This window comes from Myzus persicae, unplaced genomic scaffold (genome assembly GCF_001856785.1).
Source record: "Myzus persicae strain clone G006 unplaced genomic scaffold, MPER_G0061.0, whole genome shotgun sequence".
Classification (NCBI taxonomy): domain Eukaryota; kingdom Metazoa; phylum Arthropoda; class Insecta; order Hemiptera; family Aphididae; genus Myzus; species Myzus persicae.
The window spans coordinates 798,623-818,469 of record NW_019104078.1 but is presented as its reverse complement, the minus strand read 5'-3'; the positions used below and the strand labels follow the sequence as shown (position 1 = coordinate 818,469).

Sequence of the window (19,847 nt, the reverse complement as noted above, 5' to 3'; positions counted from 1 at the left end):
AAGTACACTATAGTTCATAATAATGTCTACAAGTATAAACAACATATCATAATATTTAACGTGTATCATATACACTGTACATACAAGTATACTAAATACAACTATATCATACGATAATATTTAATTTTCAAGTTATTTTAAGTATTTTTTTTTTTCAATTTTCAAAATCTGGTTGCTGGCCGTATTTTTTTCATCGATAATGTTGTTATTTGTACTGAAAACATTTTTATATAATAATATTGCGTATGTATTATGGCTTTATGCCTATCTAATCTACTTAAATATATATATCCATATACAAAATTATTTTATCCAGAAAAACAACAGAAATGTTTAGGTACTCGTATAGGTACTCTTTCATAATATTTCAGTCGTATATTTTTTACCGGTCGATCCGTTTAATAACATTGAAAACTCTCCTTTCAAATTGTAATCCAAGGCGGAAAAGACTCAACACTAAACAGCTATCTAAGCGGACTGCACCTGTCCGGAAGTCTCGCTAATCGGTTGACTGCTTCATAATCATTTTCCACAAACTATACTATTTAATAAACATCTCTTCATAGTTTCTAACTAGTATTCTAGGATACCTTTTGGAAACAAAATATATGGATTGAAATTGAGGTGGCATATCTATTCATTATTCATTTAAATTTTAAATTTTCCATACGAATCAATTAACGAAAAAATTAACCTAACCAGTACTACAACTACCAGAGTATTGTGATTACTGATTACTGATTCATAGATTTTATAATATAAACAATTAATTATGGTCGAAGCATTCGAAACATTTTTAAGAATTTAAGTAAAAACGTTGAATTACTAACATGTAATCAATTATATTTTATTTTGAATTGTACAATATTCTTATAACTTACCTATTATTATACAGATTAAAGAATAACAACCTATTATTAAGTAAATATTTATTGTTTTAAAATATTACAACATGTAGGTATAATTTTATTTCTAACAATTAAAGTAACATGTAAATACCTACCTATGATTTATTATGTAGTTTTAAATACGTAGAACTGTATATTCTTATTATTTATTGTGTACGTACAAAATACAAACAATACATTTTTATTTTTATTACCGGTATAATATTTACATATCTACATGTTTACAGTTTAATCGAATTGTGAGGTTGTTTTTACTACCTTACTGTACATTAGGTACATATTTTATGGTTATCGTTGATACATTGCAATTACAAATAAAATATGACTTTTAAAATTGAAATTATTTTAAATTAAAAAACAAAATTACCTTCTTTAAAAAGTGGTACAATAATTTCAAATAATTTTCATAGAGATTTCTAAAATTAATAAATTATGAACATTTTTTTCAACTGAGGGTTAATTTTATTATCATTTAATTTATTCTTATACCTTATAAAAATACTTAGATAATTTTATCATCTATACAAAATTCATTTTGTAAGACAACCATACAACTAAATAAAAATAAATAAATAAATTTAAATTACGATACTTGGTTGAGTTTGTATAACCAATTTCAGAATATATGGAATATCTATACATTATAGTTTTTAAACCATTAACCACATAGGTACCTATGACTAATAATAATACATAAATATTATTATATTATATTATTTAATAAAGATGGGCCGAGACTCGGGAATCAATTATTTTTCGAATTCAATAAGATCATAATTTATCGGTTTTCAATATGAAAAGTTTGCTTTGCGATGTATATTTTTATAAAACAAACAATTAACTGAAATAACAAGTCATCGATATAGCTACCTACGCGCTACTCTAAACATTAAATGTCATCGTTTATACTCTATGCGACCGCTGCTACTCGTATCATAATGCTGGGTTAGTGTGTTACTATAATGTGTAGGTAGTATTATTTTTACCGTTTCCTTTAAGTACAACTTTATGTTATTTAAAATTATTGTACTATTTTGATTTTGAATAGTTAGCATCTTATAATTTCCAGAGGGTGCAGCTTATGTTTTGTAATACGTTTATACTCATATGCATACTTTTTAATTTGAACAAGCAACAAATTCCTGGTTTTAATTAAACGATTTGAAAAGAATAATTTGTTAGTATTTTAATTTTTAAAAAAATACAAAGCTTTCGTTTGTTCATTTATTGACATATTGTTTTAATACGAAATATGCCGGAAAGACTATTATGGTAATAGGGCGTAGGCTATACAGTTTCGGTACACACAAATGTTGATATTAGTATATAGGTATACTTACTATTAAATATTACATATATTAAATATAATATACAGTATAATAATATAAACATTATACATGTATACATATAGTGTGAGTAAGCAGGCACTCCCTAGCTTAATCCCTTATAAGTTATATTTTAATCTTCTATCTGTAGATAAATTTTATTATATTATGCTGTGAGCGATGTGCCTGTGTATAAATATAATACAATTGAGTCTCGATAACACGAATATCAATGGGAATAAAAATTAATACATTTTGTGATTTTACCTATGTATTTTTCGAGTTATTTTTCTCGAACAGCAAATACAGCTTAAAAACATTTGAAGGGCCAAAAAAAAATAATTAATAATTGACTAAAGTGGTTCGACTGCATATTAATAATATTATAGTAGGTATTATATTATTCGAAACAAAAATTCTGGGCTAAAGAAATATTTTGGTAGGACAGGTTCGTACCATTCTGCAGGAAACTATATACTCGTAAGATAATATTTCTTCATAGTCGATTTTTTCATATAGTTATATCAGATTATCAGACTATGATGCAGAAATGATTTTCTTGTGGTGGGGGATATGAATTTATTCAATGGTCACCAACTCGAGGGGGCATTTCCCCTCTCACCACCATTGTTGCCTTAAATAATAATATTTTTCATAACATCATCTATGCAAAATACGTTACCAAAATTGTACTAATATATATAGCATACATGTTAGTATATTACCTACTTGAGATTAAAATAATATCTTATTAAAACAAAATTCCTATTTTAAATATCTGCAGCATTTAAATTTTAAATAATACCTATAGTACTAGATTTACCATTTAGTAATTTTGTATATAGCTATTATAATTTATAGGTACTAAGATTGCAATTCAATTAAATCAAAAGTTTTTGCTGAATATTCGGACAATAATGAACATTATTAGATCATTACATGAGTAAAAAGGACGCCACACCCTCATGACATGTTGTCCCCGACTTACAAGTGCCTAATACATAGTAAATTTACGCTCGGCAGATCAAGTTTAGCTTCGTTAGTTCAAAAATTAGAGTGACTCGAACTATAAAAAAACACGATGGTTAAAAAATTATCTGTGTTCCTATGCTGGTTTTAATTTTTAATTTACGCTATATTATATACGCATAACCTGCTAAAACTGGAACTATCATAATAAAACCTACACAGAAACAAAGATAATTTTCTGACCATCAAGTTTAATAATAGGCCGATTCACTCTAATTTTTGAACTAACGAAGCTAAATTTGATCTGCTGAGCGTAAATTTGCTATGTGTTAAACACTTGTAAAATGGAACAACACATTATGCGGGGGTGACGTTATCTCTTGAAGTTAAATCTGTATTAATATTTGTCTACGAACTACGAAGTACAATTTATACAAAAGAATCTGTACTCATATAGTGTGAACGTGTTTTATATTACATATATAAATATATATTGTAGGTACAAGCACACAAACTGGTAACTGCCAAGTATGCTGAAGTACAGCAGGGCTTTTTTTACATAATATTATGGAAAAACTCATCTGAACATACATTTCCGTCAGATGTGAAATATTTATTAAAAAAAGGGGAGTCGATCCTCTGCCCCAATGTAAATACTCACTTCAATGATGTAAACATATAAGTACATAACTAGTACTAGTAGTACTCTTCATATAATCAATTATAATACCAATTTAATTATGAATGATACATCGCTATAGTAGTAAATTATAGAAAAATATCATTAATTTGGGAATTAAAGACCTTAAAAAAAAATAAATTTATATGAATCAAATAACAAATCACAAAACATCATATTGAAAAATCATAAAAACATTAGGAAGGTATATAAAAATAAAAAGGATTATAAAGTTTAACTTAGAATGTCTATAAAAAAAATTGTGCTTATGTATTATATTTAGATTTCCAGTTTTTCCTTATTTTCTTTTGTTTTTTTCTCATTATATTGAAAAGTTCTTTTTTACTTTTGGCCCCCCAAAAGTGCCAACTAGATTCAATTTACTAGCTAAAACCACCCTTAAAGTTCAAAATTGATTTTTACTTCTACAATAAAAGGTGACGACAAAGACAAAAATGAAAATAATAAAAAAAAACACGTTATTGTAAAATCAATACATCCATCGCTTCGCTCAAAATTTAAAACGTACTAAATATTAACTAGGTAGCAAAAATATTATGAAAATTGTGTTAATAAGTACAATATTTGTTAATGATTCGATTCCCTTATAACAACACAAAATAAAATAAATAATATAGATACCGCTATGTACAATATATATTATAATATATAGGTGATCCAAAAATTTTATAGAAAATACGAAACGTTTAGGATTGGAAATAAATACATAAGATACGGAATATATGGTAGTTCAAAGAAAAGTACCTACCTCCAAATATTCAAGACAATTTGTTGGAAGTTGAAGGTTCAAGGTCCAGAAAAGTGCAACAATTCAAATAGGTACTTCGGCGTTATATTAACCCATCAAAACGATGAATACAGTGAAGTAAAGGCGAGAATTCAAGCTGGTATAACAAGTGTTACTTTGGACTGACAAATCTACTGCGATCTATAATCCTCTCAACAAACTTAAAAAATCAAATATATCGCGGACATAATTAAATTAGTGGTAACGTATAATGGATCAGAAATATAGATGTTACGGGAGACAGACGAAAACTCACTAGTTATTTTCGAAAGAAAAAGTGTTAAGAAAAAAAAAGTGATCTTAAAAATATACAGCCCATGTTCAGATGTAAATACTAGAGGATGGAGAATCTGAAAAACTAACAAGCTAAAAGAATTAGGTACATCAATAAAAATGAATTTTTTTTTATTCATCTTCATTACATCGACTACTAGGCCATTAGTTCTGATTTATATTGTACTAACATGTAGTTTGCAGTATACTTTTGCTTATATTAAGTTATAAGTTGTGTAACTCGATTTCTTTTAAGAAGTTTATAATCTACATATTACTATAGTATTATATTACTAACCATCATGAAATAGTCGAAATATTACCAAATTTTGGTTCAAAAAATATTAGTTTAAATTGGTTTAGGAGCTATCTAAAAAACAGAAAATAAATAGTTAAAACTAATGACATCACAGATTCACAGGTGAGAAGATCGGAGATGACAATTAATGTAGGTAACACATTACTACATTACTACAACAGTACAACATAATCTAACCTAACTTAATCTACAGGAATAAAAAAAAATGTAGAATTGGCTATTTTTAGTGCTTGGATAAGATATTATACTTCTACTGTTGAATTTTTGTATATTAGTAATAAGTAATTACATATTAGAGATAAATATTATATATTAGTATTACTGTATCAGGTAAATACTCTATACTTAGTTATAGATTATTGAATGTTCTTAAAATTGAATACTTAAATTGTTTATAAATTCATAATTTGTCATTTTAACTCATCTCTATATCACCGTCACAAGCATGTACTTAAAGGTGGTGGATAATAGATATATATTTGTTTTAAGTTGTAAACTTTAATAAGCAAGTAAAAATTTATAATTTCTTTATACAGTAGAAAAAAATTGTTTGTTTATAAGTACAATTATTAGGTGTATTCAGGGCCCTAGGGCCGTCATTACAGTTTTTCTACAGGTGAGGAAAAATTTGGCTCAATTACCCTTCCGATTTGGTTAAAACAAATTAAAAGGTAACTATATGATATTATAAGTCTGATCGATACGGTCCCAAAAGTTTTAACTAGTGCATGGAGCTTGATGACCTAAAAATCTTGAAAAAATGCACGATAAAAAAGGCATAAAATGACATAAATATGTTTAAAAATGATCTAAAAAAGTTAAGTGTGAAATGTTTATTTTATTTGAAAAAAGAGTTAAAATACATCATTACCATCAAATAATGATTTTAAAAAATGACATAAAAATAAATATTTGATGTAAATTAAAAATATTATACGAATATAATACTACGAAATTTTATCTCTCTTAAGATATATATTCTTTCTTTTCGGTTTTCCTTTTTCTAGTTTCATATTTTTTTACCAATTATACTGTACAAATTAAAAGAAGTTAAATTAAGTACTTGGCAAATAAGTATTAAATATTAAATTACAAATATTTTCTTAGCATGAAATGTGTGGCCATGGTCATTATCGTTGAGCAATTTAATCAGCCATCGGCCCATAAAAATATTGGATGGCTAAGTTGTGGCACTATGACAGTATGACCCCTGCCTGTCCACCTCAAATGATGCCCCTTATATATTATACAGATGTTATAGACAGATATAGTAGTCAGTAGATACTTATACAGTTATGGGCTATAAGTACATAATATGATATTATGCGCTCTCACCATGTACATTGTACACATGCAATTTCCTATATTTGCCTTATTATTATTGCATTTCATACTTTTTTATTCATCGCGTCAGTGGCGTAATTGTGGGGAGTGGGCAAAGGTATCATTTTGCTCTCACAAATAATCCAACAGTACAAATCTTTGAATCTTCTTAGATGGATATCAGCACATTTTTTCACTATCTGAACCATTTACAACATAGCAAATATTACGTTCACAATAATGATGAAAAATGAAAATTATAATAATTTCTAAAATTAGAGTGAAATTACCTGTTATAAAATTTAAAGGCAAGATTGGCCTAGATAATAATCTGGGGCTTATAGGCTTTATATCATATTTTAATTTTTAAAAGAGTTATGAGTATTTTAAAATTTAAAATTGTTTGTACGTCGTAAAATACTCATGAAGTCATAAGCATAACAGTCATAACTGTTGCGCTTGGGTAAAAGAAAGAATAATTGAGAAAAAAATGTGACTAAATCCAATTATTAAGTTAAGTAAAAATGCAATATATTTAACGTCATATTATAATATTAAAATATTTTTTTCGTCAAACTATTTCATGAAAGTACATTTATTTTAGGTTTCTCTTGCTGTATATAAATAATATTATATTGACCTTTGCCGTATCGTCAATGTTATCGCAATAATCACATTCAATATAGTCATTAAATTATTTGTTGGTTATTAGTTATTATTTTATTTATCGTTTACCAAGTATAAAATATCTGTAAATAATATTTATACCAGTTACTTATAAACTAGGTACTTATAGCACCTTTTTATTATTGAACCCTTGTAGGTTCTTAATACTATTTAACAATATGGGGGGAGGGGTGATTATGGTGAATAAATTATTTTGCCCCCCTAGATTTTTATCCAGTTACGCTACTGCATCACGTAACACTCTATAATAATACAGTTCAGTGACACAGTGTTGGTTAAAAAGAAGTGATGGGTATAAAAAAAATAATATACTCAACTCGGAACCGCCAAACGGGTGCGTATTCCGCAGTTCCGCAGTTCGGTGGAGCAGCGGATTGTGGTCTGCGTCGGCCTAGGGAGTGGGAGACCTGCATATTAAGTTTATCGTAACCCGGTAAAGCCCTCCCCGCCACGGTCACTAGAGCAGTCCAGGCAGTCTTTTCGCGACGGCGCCGAAAATAATAATAATAATGTCGTTGGAGTACGGGCACATACGGCTGCGGTCGAGAAGCAGGCCGTCGCCCGTCTCGCGTGCGGCGTGCGCGCAGGTGTATCCGTGATCCACCCGCCGCCACCCACCTAACGTCGCGAAAAGAGCGAAACACCCGTCCTGTCCGATCGGTCGTCCAGCTTATCGCTGCTCGACGAGGAGTGACGAACGCGCACCGCGAACTCGACACCACCTCCGGTGGGCTGGTTGCTGCAGCTAAAGGTTTTTTGCGTTTACGGTGTACTACACAGCAGAAATAATAATAGTAATAATATAGAACCTACTTTCGAACGCGCGTGCGTACTATTTTGTAAATAATATTATTATTATTATTATTCCTTACAATAATACTATAGTCGGGTAGACACTAGACAGTCGTAGTGCGGGTACACCCGTGTGTTGCGTATATTATACTACACTACTACAGTACTCTCACACACACACAACGACGTACACGATAACGGCGCGCATTGTGCGGCGGTGGGTCGGGGCGCGGTGCCAGCGGGCGATAGTGGCACGATGATTCGTAGTCGCTAGTCACTACTGACACTACTCAGTACTCTCAGACCTCTGTACTCTTCAACCATTGTGGCGCTGGTCGCTGTACTGCGGCGTTGGTGTGTGTTTGGTGACGCGCCCGTTATCTTTATTCTGCTCTCCCCGTGGCCCGTTCTGTTGTCGCCGCCACTGCACCGGCCGGACACGATATTGCGATAATCTGTTTTCTGCGTTTTCCCTGTTCTCCGCATCGCTTTCCCGCGACTTCGGACCCACCCACGCACGTACGACGATGACTCTGTTCTGAACCTGCCGACAGGAAAACCGTCACGATGCAAACCATTTCGGTGAGCAATTGCCTGCAGGACTCGCCCAAGTTCAGGTTAGTCACGAATCATGATTTCCATAGAATATTAAAGTTGACGAGTTGAAATAATTTATGCTGGTTTAAGACTGTAACCTAATAGGTATCAATGGATTGCAAATTATTTTGAAAATGTTCAAGTAGAAAAGGTATCAAAATAATTTTTCTTATTGACACTCAATAATGATTCTTATGGTAGATATATTTTTGTGCCTTCCTATATTTTTAAAATCTGTATCTGCAGTTTTCCTTAATTCACACAAATTAATTGATGTTTTCTTTAATGATTATTATTACTTATGAGTTATGATTCATATGGTACATTAGTACATACTTATTTGTCTATATAGGTAGTCTTAAAATCTGCAACTGAGTTTGTCTTGATTAAAATAATAAACTAAATAACTACATATTTCTTAGATAATCCACTAACTTTTAAGTAGGTACAACTATAAAAAAAACTAGGTAATCATTTAATATTATGTTGCTAATACAATAGATTAACCCCTTGATTAACACAATATATCTATAATTCTTGGTTACATGTGTGAACTTGTATTAGTTCCATTACATATTAATAGGTACGTTGTAAACAATGTATTCTTGGTCTACCTATATCAGAGTAGACAATGCAGTAAACTATTTATTTTGTACCTGTAGATTTTTATTCTGTGCCTCAATTTTGCCCATAATTAAATCAATTTTAATAATATGAACTCATCCTTATGGCTTTGTACAGTGATCAGGACTTAGTAGTAGCGACTATTCAGTTGCACATTAGGTATCTACTTATTTGTAGTGATTAACATATTGTTGCTATGGTAAGGTGTATATAATGTACCAAAATACTGTATCGCTCTAAAAGTTTACGCTTAGTGTAGCAAAAGTTATTACTACTTACTTGATGATAGTTAAAATATGTTCTGGGATTATAAAATTTCTAAATTTCTAAAAGATTTAAAATTATGTTACTAGAAAACACATTGTTTATGCTAGATAATACACCACATCAACACATGATAACTTAAGTGATAACTTTTATGATTTATGATAAGTGTGTATATTATAGTATTATTGTCATATGCCGTCTAACATCCACTTGTCATCTATTGCAATTGACTATGGTGATCAATACAAGTTTACTTCTATTTGAAAAATAAAATATCCACCCAGTGGCGTTACCTGGATTATGAAATGGGGAGGGGGGAGTTTAAATACAAATTAAACTAGGTTTTTAGAGTTTTCGTTTATTAATAAGTAATATAATATAAATAATACATTTATTAGGAGAAAAAAGGCAATAAGGGAAAAGGATAATCATCATCTAAAACGCCCCTGGCTATGCCACTGTGTCCACCTATGTATTTCTTGCAAGAAAATCAGATGTATTATAGTATTATACACAAAATCATTCATTTCTTCAAACTACACTTTTTCTATGAAAGGCTAGCATATAAGACACTATGTTATATTTATTCACATAACCTTCAAACATTCCCAAGTCTTTGTTGATCCCATCAGTTTTGCGCACAAAAGCCACATAGAAAGTTTATTGGGAACCTTAACCTAACCTTTTGTAGTTTAAAAAAAATAATGTAAAAAAACAAATAATTGTATTTAGAATTAGGAAATAAGAAAATGAAGTGTGATATGTTTGTGTATTATTGAATAATGTCTTACTAGATTTATACCTATATTATATATCTTATTGTATAGGGATATCTGTACTTTATTTTATTATTGTTGGTAATTTTTATTCTAATTATAAAGATTATTAATTCTACTTAAATTATTTTAATTTTGATACCTACTATGTTTAATTTTAATAATATTTGTAATGAATAATTAAAAATATATTAATAGAGTAAACCGCATATGACAAAAATACCTACCTATATTTTATTAGTATAATAACCATTGATTATATAATACAGTTGAGTCTCGATAACTCGAATGTCAAGGGACATAAAAATAAATTCGACTTATGTATTTTTCGAGTTACATAACTCAAATTTTTTTAAAAATACAAAACAATTCGAGTTATTTTTAGACATTATTTTTTTTTTAATTTGTTTTTTTTAGAAGTATTATATGTATATTTATAAACTATAATTAGAATTAAAAAATTAAATTTTAAAACTCATTTCCTTATATATTAATTAAAAATTTATTAAAAGATTACATTTTAAAACACAAAATATGTAAATTTCTTACAATTATTTAGAAAAATAATTTGAAATAAGAGTTTGACGTTTGGGTTGTTTTAAAATAAATGTTTGACTCTGTAAACATTTATAAAATAAACCTGTTTCGTCAACATTATAAACGTCATCGGGGGAATATTGATTTATAATTGGTAGGTATTTTACTAACCAGTCAGAACATATTGATTGGTCAACTGAAGCGTTTTCACCACATATTTTATGAAAAACGACGTTATTCCTAATTTTCCAGTTGCTTAAACAACCTTGATTAGCTTTAAATTGTTTATGGCCGAGTTTAGTAGCAAAAAATTTGACCTTCTCCTTTAAAATTGGTCCATTTATTGGAGTGTTTAAATCTCTACTTTGAATAAACCAATTGAGTAAACGAACCTCTATATATCGGGATACTCACAAATCTTCATTCTTTTCATGGACCCTTTATTAGTTTCGTATTTTTGTAAAGTATCCTCTTTATTTTTCAAAATAGTTGAAAGTGTACTGAGTGGAATATTAAATTGCTTGGGAATTTCATTTTTCTGTTTACCACTTTTTGTCACCTCACTTATAATTTTCACTTTTTCAGCAATTGTTAATGTTACCAATTTACGTTTAAGAGACATAACTACGAATTGTACACGCTACACATCGAAGATATACGGCAACTGCCGATTATTTTACAGCACAACTGTATAGGAATTTCCTAGGGACAAAAAAAAATTCGAGTTATCGAGATGACTGTATTATATTTTGTTATAATAATTGATTCAAGAAAATTTCCAGACAAAATGGAGTGACAATAGTTAGCTACTTTTTTTTAGAAATAGCTTTAGGGTTAGTATATTACATATAAGAGCAGCGTCCCAACTATTTCCCTTAAACATTAAAATATTTAGTTTTCTGTCATGGTATATGTTGGAAATAGATGTATTGTTGTCTCTAAGTGCACTATCAATAAATCATCATCAAATAAATAACATTATTGATAAATAAGCCTAACGGCTCATTTTCATTGCATACAAAATAAATATATAAAATACAAACTATCAACAAATTAAATTTTCAGACAACATTTTTTCTAAACCAATTAAAAGTTCATAAATTATTGTATGCCTACTTAAGAATTATTTTAAAAAATTAAAAATTCTAATTCTTTGTTTAAAATTTGAAAAATTCACAACTTTATAAATAGGTTAGGCAATAATGATAATAAATAATTTGATTTTTAATACTTTTAGATAAATATATTAGACTGATGGATTATTAAATTGATCAAAATTTTATTTTTTATTGAATTATTTATACAAATAAAATATGTCATTGTTTAATAGAACATTAAATTATAAAATTCTTATTTAAAAAATCTATAATAACTAAAAAGGGTAACTACCTATTAAAATGTAACCTTATTGTTAGTATATACTTTAAAAAAGTCCACTAAATTTAATCAGTGTCAGCTTGAAAAGTGCAACTGAAGACAATAATTATCAACCCTACTTAAATAATGCTGAATTCTAACAACCTTATATTTTTATTGATTATTTATTGTGGTATTAAGTTTGTGTAGTGATTAAATTCTATACAAATATAATATATTGTGTTAAAAATGTTAAGTTATTTTTGGAAATCGAATGAATTGGTACAGTTTAAACCATATATTACTAATATTTAAAAGTGCGTTGAAAAATACATCAAATTTTAATATAAAATAAATTTTTATACTTTGTTTTTGTACTAAATTACTTTTATGTACTACAAAACTTATTTATATAATTTATTACAGGACACAACTTGATCGCCATGAGTCTAATATTGATTTACTGGAACATAGGTTAGAAAAGGTAATGATGTTGTTTTAAAGATTTTAACTGTTACTACACTGTATTCACGTTCACATTTAACATAAATAATTATGAATTTAGGTTGTAAAAGTATACAGTCTTATGATTGACTCTGGAAAGACATATGTAAGTCAACAATCATTATTTGCAAATAGTTTGTGGGAAATGGGACTCTGTTTCCGTGATGACACATCATCAACTAAGAACTTAAATAAAATCATTCATGCTCTTCAAGAAATGAACAAATTTTTAACAACTTTCCTGGATCAGGCATCGCGAACTGTTTTGAACAACTTAACAGTATTTGTTAAAGAGTGAGTTTTTAAAATATTATACTAAATAATGATGACTAGAAATATAATTTCTTATTTTATTTATTTTTTTCAGAGATATAAAAGCAAGTAAAGAATCCAAGCATGCATTTGAAAAGGCAACATATGAACTTGACGCTGCCCTATTAAGAAATTCACAGGTATTAAAATCTCGTCCACACGAAGCAGATGAACTACTAAGTCAAGTTGCATCAGCAAGAAGCTCTTTTCGTCATGCTGCTTTGGATCATGTGCATTGTATTACTATGCTCTTAACTAGGAAAAAACCTGAAATATTTTCAACAGTAAGTAGGAGAACCTGAGTTACACTTGTCAAAGGCACATACTATGTTAAATTTTAACGACGTACAAAAATATTTTTATATTAAATGAAAAAAGTGCTTAATTATTTTTTGACAAAATAGTTAATCATTATAACATTTTCAATAATTGGAACTCACTTACAGTCATATTACAAAAAGTATTACATGTAATATTATATGCTCATTATTTACATAAAAAATCAGTTGTGAAAGTTTGTTTTCTACAATGTAAAAGCGATCAAATTTGATTTACATTGATGGTAGATGAATGAAACTAGTGATTTTTGTTTTTCATTAAATCTAAACAAATACTCACTCAATATTTAAAATATTTTACTCACCTAAATCTTGTTTTAGAGTTATTTTAAATGTCATTCTGTTTAGTCTTGGTGTTTGATAATCTCGATAGAGTTCCTACCTGTACTTTATATTTGTATTATATAGTAAAACTGATTTGGAAAATTTTTTTAAAATATTGGTTAGGAAATTTTAACATGTGACTTGAGAAGGTTCAACATCCCTATTCTTATTCTAGTATCATTTACTTTTAACATATAAAATAAGACAATTCTTATTTTTTCTTGTTTTAGCTATTATCTTATATTCAAGCATGGGGTACATATTTTCATCAAGGTTTTACATTAACTGAAGACTTACAAGATTTTATTCAGAGTCTAAACAAAGAGGTAATTGTTATGACTGCAGAAGCAACTGAAATGGAAAATCAACTTAGTGAACATCACAAATTGGTCGACAGGTTCAGAATTGATGTGTATTAAATAATCATTGTTAATAATTCATTCATCTAAATAGTAATAAATATTATTTTGAAATTATAGCAATGATACGGTTATGGTGAATGGTGATTGTGAAAATGATGTCAAGGGTAAAGATGTAACACGTATTGAAGGCTATCTATACAAGCGAACAAGTAATGCTTTCAAAACATGGAATAGACGATGGTTTTACTTAAAGAATAATCAGTTGGCTTACCGTAAAAGAAATGGTTTGTAATTTTATTAAAAGGAATTTTTTTACTTGGAAAGTTTTTTATGTACTCAAAGTAAATGAATAATAATAATATCAATTAATATCAATATTGTATTGAGTTGAATTTATATGTTATATACTTATATGTCTGCTAGAATAGCAATAATATAATATTTATGTGTTGTCTTAACACAGAATCTTATAATTGATTTATCAATCCTCAATATAATTTTGTAGGCGAAAATTTATTTACTGTAATGGAAGATGATTTGAGAATTTGTTCTGTGAAGCCAGCATATGATTCAGAACGGAGGTTTTGTTTTGAAGTCTTATCTCCAACTAAGTAAGTGCTAATATAAGATGTTTATCCCAACCAAACTAACTAAATAAATGGTTTTTTTCTTTTTTTTAAGAAGTCACATTTTACAAGCTGATTCTGAGTATGTATACAAGTCATGGATAGAAGCTCTTCAACAAGGTATTGAAGATGCAATACGTAATCGACCCCAACAAAAAACTAATCAAAATGATGACGATTCTAATGATTTGAATGAACAGTTTCAAATTCCAAAAATTAAAAAGTCTAAGTAATTTTTCTTCAACTAATTACAAGTTATAGTTATTTAAATTTAATTTAATTACATAGGACATTGGATGTGCTCGTTAAAATTCCTGGTAATGAAAAGTGTTGCGATTGTAAAGCTCCAAATCCAGATTGGGCTAGCATAAATTTGGGTATTACATTATGTATTGGTTAGTATTAAAACATTATATTAAAGAATAAAAATAATGTATTTACTGCCTATAACTTTCATTATATCATAAAATTAGTTATACCATTTTGCCATAAGTACATATTTTTATTTTAGAATGTTCTGGTGTACATCGTAGTCTTGGCGTTCATTATAGTAAAGTACGTTCATTAACTCTTGATGACTGGGAACCAGAGATTTTGAAAGTTTTAGCCGAAGTTGGAAATTCTGTTGTCAATGAAGTGTATGAATATAATGTTCCTGATACAGTTATACGTGCTTCAACAAAATGTCTTGGGTAGGTCATTAATTATTATTACCAAAATTTAATTAAATGTATTGTTATTGATATTACAATATTATACATTTTAGCCCAATTCGTGAACAATGGATTCGAAATAAGTATGTTGATCGCTTATTTGTGAAACCAATACCTAATAATGAATTGGTCTTGGAGGAATATAATACAAGAAAATGGAGTGTTCGCAAAGTAAGGCGACGAGGAACCCAGTCTACAGTAAAAAATGAGAAAAAAGATAATGTCATGGTAATTGGTGGTAATACTAGAAGCATATCTTTAGATGTTATAAGTAGCGATGATGATTCTACAATAAGTGATGATGGAACAGATGGTTAGAATATTAAAGAAAACTCCTTTAATCAATGTATAATTTTTATTAATTTTAATAGTTGTAGAAGAAGATATATCTACATTGAGGCCAGATATGCTGCTTTACCGAGCTGCAGCAGCACATAATCTACCAGTAATGTGTCATGCAATAGCAACAGGAGCAGATAAAAATTGGAAAAATCCAAATGATAATGGGCGGACTTCACTTTTTCAAGCTATACTCAGTGTAAGGTTCATTTTATATATTCACATACATATACATTAATACATCTGAGTTTTTCTTATATTATAATTTATACATGATTAAGTTTTTATTTTTACAGGGTTCTGTGATGGCTTGTGAATATTTAATACTTAATGCATCTGACATAAACATTCAAGATGATCATGGCCAAACTCCTCTGTTTTTTGCTACACAATTAGGTATATTTTCTTATTTCGTGTTATTAGTTCTATTATTTAGTTTGGATATTTCTTGTAAATAATTTTTATATTTGAATCAATAATTTTAACATTATATTAAATTTCTTTTTTGTGAGTTACATTAGAATGGAAGAATTCTGTAATATAATCATAACATTTTTCACTTTTAACTGTAGCTTCCTCCTGCAATTTGTATTTTATTAATTGGTGTTCCAGCAGCTTATTGTCTTCAACATAACTTCAATACATTAACTAACATGATTAAAATATTTAATTTGGCAAATTATTGTAAGTTCCCAAATCATCATTGATGACCTCTAACAATTTTAATATAATTTGTAACAACTACATTAATTTAGAAACATTTAACGGGCCATGGAGCAATAAAATATAAATATAAATATAAATCCACTGAACATATTAATGTAAATCTATGCAGTATTAACAAAAAATTTGGATAGCTATGTATCCATATTCATAATATCAAATTCGGTTTTGATAAAATGATCCAATCTGAAGCATAGTCAGATTTCAAATGTTGTCTCAATGAATTTCAAATACCTGGCTATTAAAAGCTTTATTACTCCTGAAATATAAAAGTCTCCACTAAGTCATCTATTTTGTTCATTGGTCTATGTATTTTTAATATACTCCCTAGCAAATTATGTACTTATTCAAATTTGATTATATCTTAAATTAATTTCACAAGTTGGTTCTTGCAACAAGCTGCAGGATATATGCTTTCATTGTCATAAGTTGTTAACTATTCCCCAGCTATAATATGTACTTTTTATGATATTTTGGTATATTTTAAGTATCGTATCTTGCTTTATTTAAATTATAATTTATTATTACTATACTCTATTCGGAATGAGATCATAACTCTGCGGCGACCAGTTTTTGTCTGCGATGGTCAGATGCTTCCCCCACCTAGAAAGCTCGGGAGACCAACACTGCGGATCAAAGCCACGCCCATGCGGAGAAGTCGGTCGCCGAGGTACGATCTCATTCAGAATAGAGTATAGATAAGACTTAATACGCCCTTTGGCCCAACATACATTATCTTAATGCACTGTGTTTTTTAAGCATGCTCGCCATGATTTTATGATTAAATTATGTATATATTTCATTTTCAAATTCTAATTTTTGGAGTTATTAAATACATTTAAAGACAATATTTTTGAATACTTTCGTATTTTTTAAACTAGTCAAAGATGATCCTGTGACAGTAAAAACTTCTAGGTTTTTTTTAATGGAATCCCTCTTTGTCACTTTTAATTATTCAGCTGTTATTTATTCTGAGAATTTGGATGTGTCTAAATCAAAATTCAAGTGAGTGATTTTTGTGTCATATAAATTATACGAAGGAAATGGTAATGTGTTAAATAAAGGGAAAGGGGTTTAGGTAGCTTGAAAATGTTGGTAATAACTTTTGATCCATTAATAAAAATAATTAGTAAAAATGATCCAATATAAATATAATAAATACTACATATAATATTACATTTAAATTATATTTTTTGAAACAATTTTTAAAGATTAATATTATTAATTAATACATTTTAATTACTCAGAAACTCATTAGAATTTTGATTTAGATACATCCAAAATGTCTAGAAAATGTTCTGCTTAATAATTTAAAATAAAAGTGAACATTTCAAATTGTTCTTGGCGTTATTAAAAAAGTTTAAAGATTAGTTTGATCCATTTTTGATTCATACCAATTAATATATTCAATTCACTAAAAGCGAATTGTCCTTCTTGATCGAATTAGTTCACAAAATGAGGCACATCGACCTACATTTGCTTGTGAATTGAGGTACACCATATCCAAGATACACCTATGTAGCTAAATATTTTATATTTTTTCATAGGCAGTCAGGTTATACAGCTAAAATTGGATGTTGTATTTGAAGTTAATAGACTCAAAAACTGCAAGACTATTTTCAATAAATTATTTAAAATGATGTTAATAGATTCCTTATTTAGCTTATTTTTTCAACTTCTTTTGGTAGCTAAGAATAGCTGACTTATGATTTTTCTCAGCTTTCGAAAAAATAAATTTTTATTGTTTTAACAATAAATTGGATTACATATTATTAAATTGCTACTAAAATTAAACAAAATATGGAATATTATACATTTTTTTACAAATATATTTATTAAATATACAAACCTATGACCCTGGCAATTTTGGGCAATGCAGTTAGTTATTTATATATTTTATTTTTTTAAATTAAATGAGTAAATAATATTATAAATCTTGTTATTTGTTATTGATAAATTTTTTTTTTCAGGCCATACAGCACAAGTATGTCTTCTTTTAAAGCACAAAGCAAATCAATATCTTAGAGATCATGATAACATTGAACCTCTAGAAGTAGCCATAAAACAGGCCAATGCAAATATAGTAACATTGTATGTATTGTTTTTTTATCTAACACTAGTTATGTGGTTTGATGTATATAGTTTTCAAAACATTCATTTCATTTTTTTTTCAAAGAAACATGAAATAAATTTCATGAACAAAATTTTATAATTACTCAGAAACAGTTTAATCAAGGATGGTTTTAGGCTTTTTACCCCTGGTGCAACCTTTACATGTAACTTGAGTATAATCATTTTATTTTTGTTAAAGGCAAATAAGTTTTGACTAATTTATAATGTTTTATATTGTTACATTGTTATTTAAGGATTGGTATACCTCCTCTAGTCGTAAATTGTTGTAAAAATGTAATTATTTTATCTAATTTTAATTATCTGTATTAAATCGATAAATGTATTTATTTATTTATTCATTTTAGGCTCAAAATCAGCCGTCTAAATGATCAGTCTGAAATTCCAGAATCTTTCAAAGATGCAGTTCGTGATTTTACACAACTTACATTGAGCCCTTTACATAAATGATATTCGAACAAAAATTAACCTTAAAAAAATCACTATACTTTACTCTATAAGACTTCTGTGGTTTTCTACTAAGTATAAACCTCTTAGCTTTAAAAAGACTATATTCATGTTAATGAACAAAATACTATCGAATACTTTATTATATTTATGTGTAAGTGTTTTTTGCCTAATGTTGTTTTAATAATTTTTTTTATTTTTCAATACTTCTATTAGAGTTACCTTATATTATTATGTTATAAATGATAAATAAACATTAATTAAAAATTATTATTATTATTATTATTATTATTTTATTACATTTTAAGCTTCATTACACCGAAAATGTTTTTAATAAATAATATAAATTTCCTGTCGGTTTACCTCGTTATTTATGAAGTTGTTATAATTATTACAATTTATTTCCTATTTGTTGAGTACTTTATAGGATTTTGATGAGTAACAAACATATTTTTAAACTTACTGTCTTAATAGTGAATAGCAAAATAGAAAAAAATAAAACAAAATATAAACATAGTCTTGTTTGTACTTTTTTTTTAACAGTAATATTAATTTATAAATGGCTGTTATATTATTGATAATGTTCCTGGTGTATTTTATGTAAAAGAATAAAAGTTAAACAGAAGATAGGATATTATATTTTATGTTAGAAATTGATGTTTATGCATATTAAATTATGATTGTTTGGCATTTTAATTTTGGATAGAGGTGCAGAGCTGAATAAGTTTATAATGAAACATAACTAATGTACATAGAAGTTATGAATGCTATTATTAAATATTATTTAAG

At 27.9% G+C, this 19,847-nt stretch overlaps 1 protein-coding gene across 2 annotated transcripts; it reads left to right on the top strand.

Annotated features, from left to right (window-relative positions):
* The first annotated feature begins 8,003 nt into the window (after positions 1–8,003).
* Positions 8,004–19,151, top strand: LOC111038407 (arf-GAP with coiled-coil, ANK repeat and PH domain-containing protein 3). Of its 2 annotated transcripts, none has more exons than XM_022321481.1 (15): positions 8,004–8,700; positions 12,667–12,724; positions 12,806–13,038; positions 13,112–13,340; positions 13,949–14,130; positions 14,198–14,364; positions 14,586–14,691; positions 14,762–14,935; positions 14,995–15,101; positions 15,218–15,398; positions 15,473–15,732; positions 15,791–15,957; positions 16,055–16,154; positions 18,452–18,572; positions 18,959–19,151. In XM_022321481.1, exons 1-15 carry the CDS (start codon positions 8,651–8,653, stop codon positions 19,059–19,061), a joined length of 2,238 nt encoding a protein of 745 aa, XP_022177173.1. In that variant the 5' UTR covers positions 8,004–8,650; the 3' UTR covers positions 19,062–19,151. The 2 variants fall into 2 exon arrangements, with proteins under 2 accessions (XP_022177173.1, XP_022177174.1); XM_022321482.1 differs by having other exon boundaries at positions 8,021–8,700; positions 13,949–14,115.
* Positions 19,152–19,847: the final 696 nt, after the last annotated feature.

What these genes read in the sequence shown, in the direction of transcription:
- LOC111038407 (XM_022321481.1), top strand. Translation starts at nt 8,651, where the DNA reads ATGCAAACCATTTCGGTGAGCAATTGCCTGCAGGACTCGCCCAAGTTC. An exon ending in GAAGTCTTATCTCCAACTAA is followed by an intron (nt 14,692 to 14,761) that starts GTAAGTGCTAAT and finishes CTTTTTTTTAAG; the next exon opens with AAGTCACATTTTACAAGCTG. An exon ending in GTTTTTTGCTACACAATTAG is followed by an intron (nt 16,155 to 18,451) that starts GTATATTTTCTT and finishes TTTTTTTTTCAG; the next exon opens with GCCATACAGCACAAGTATGT.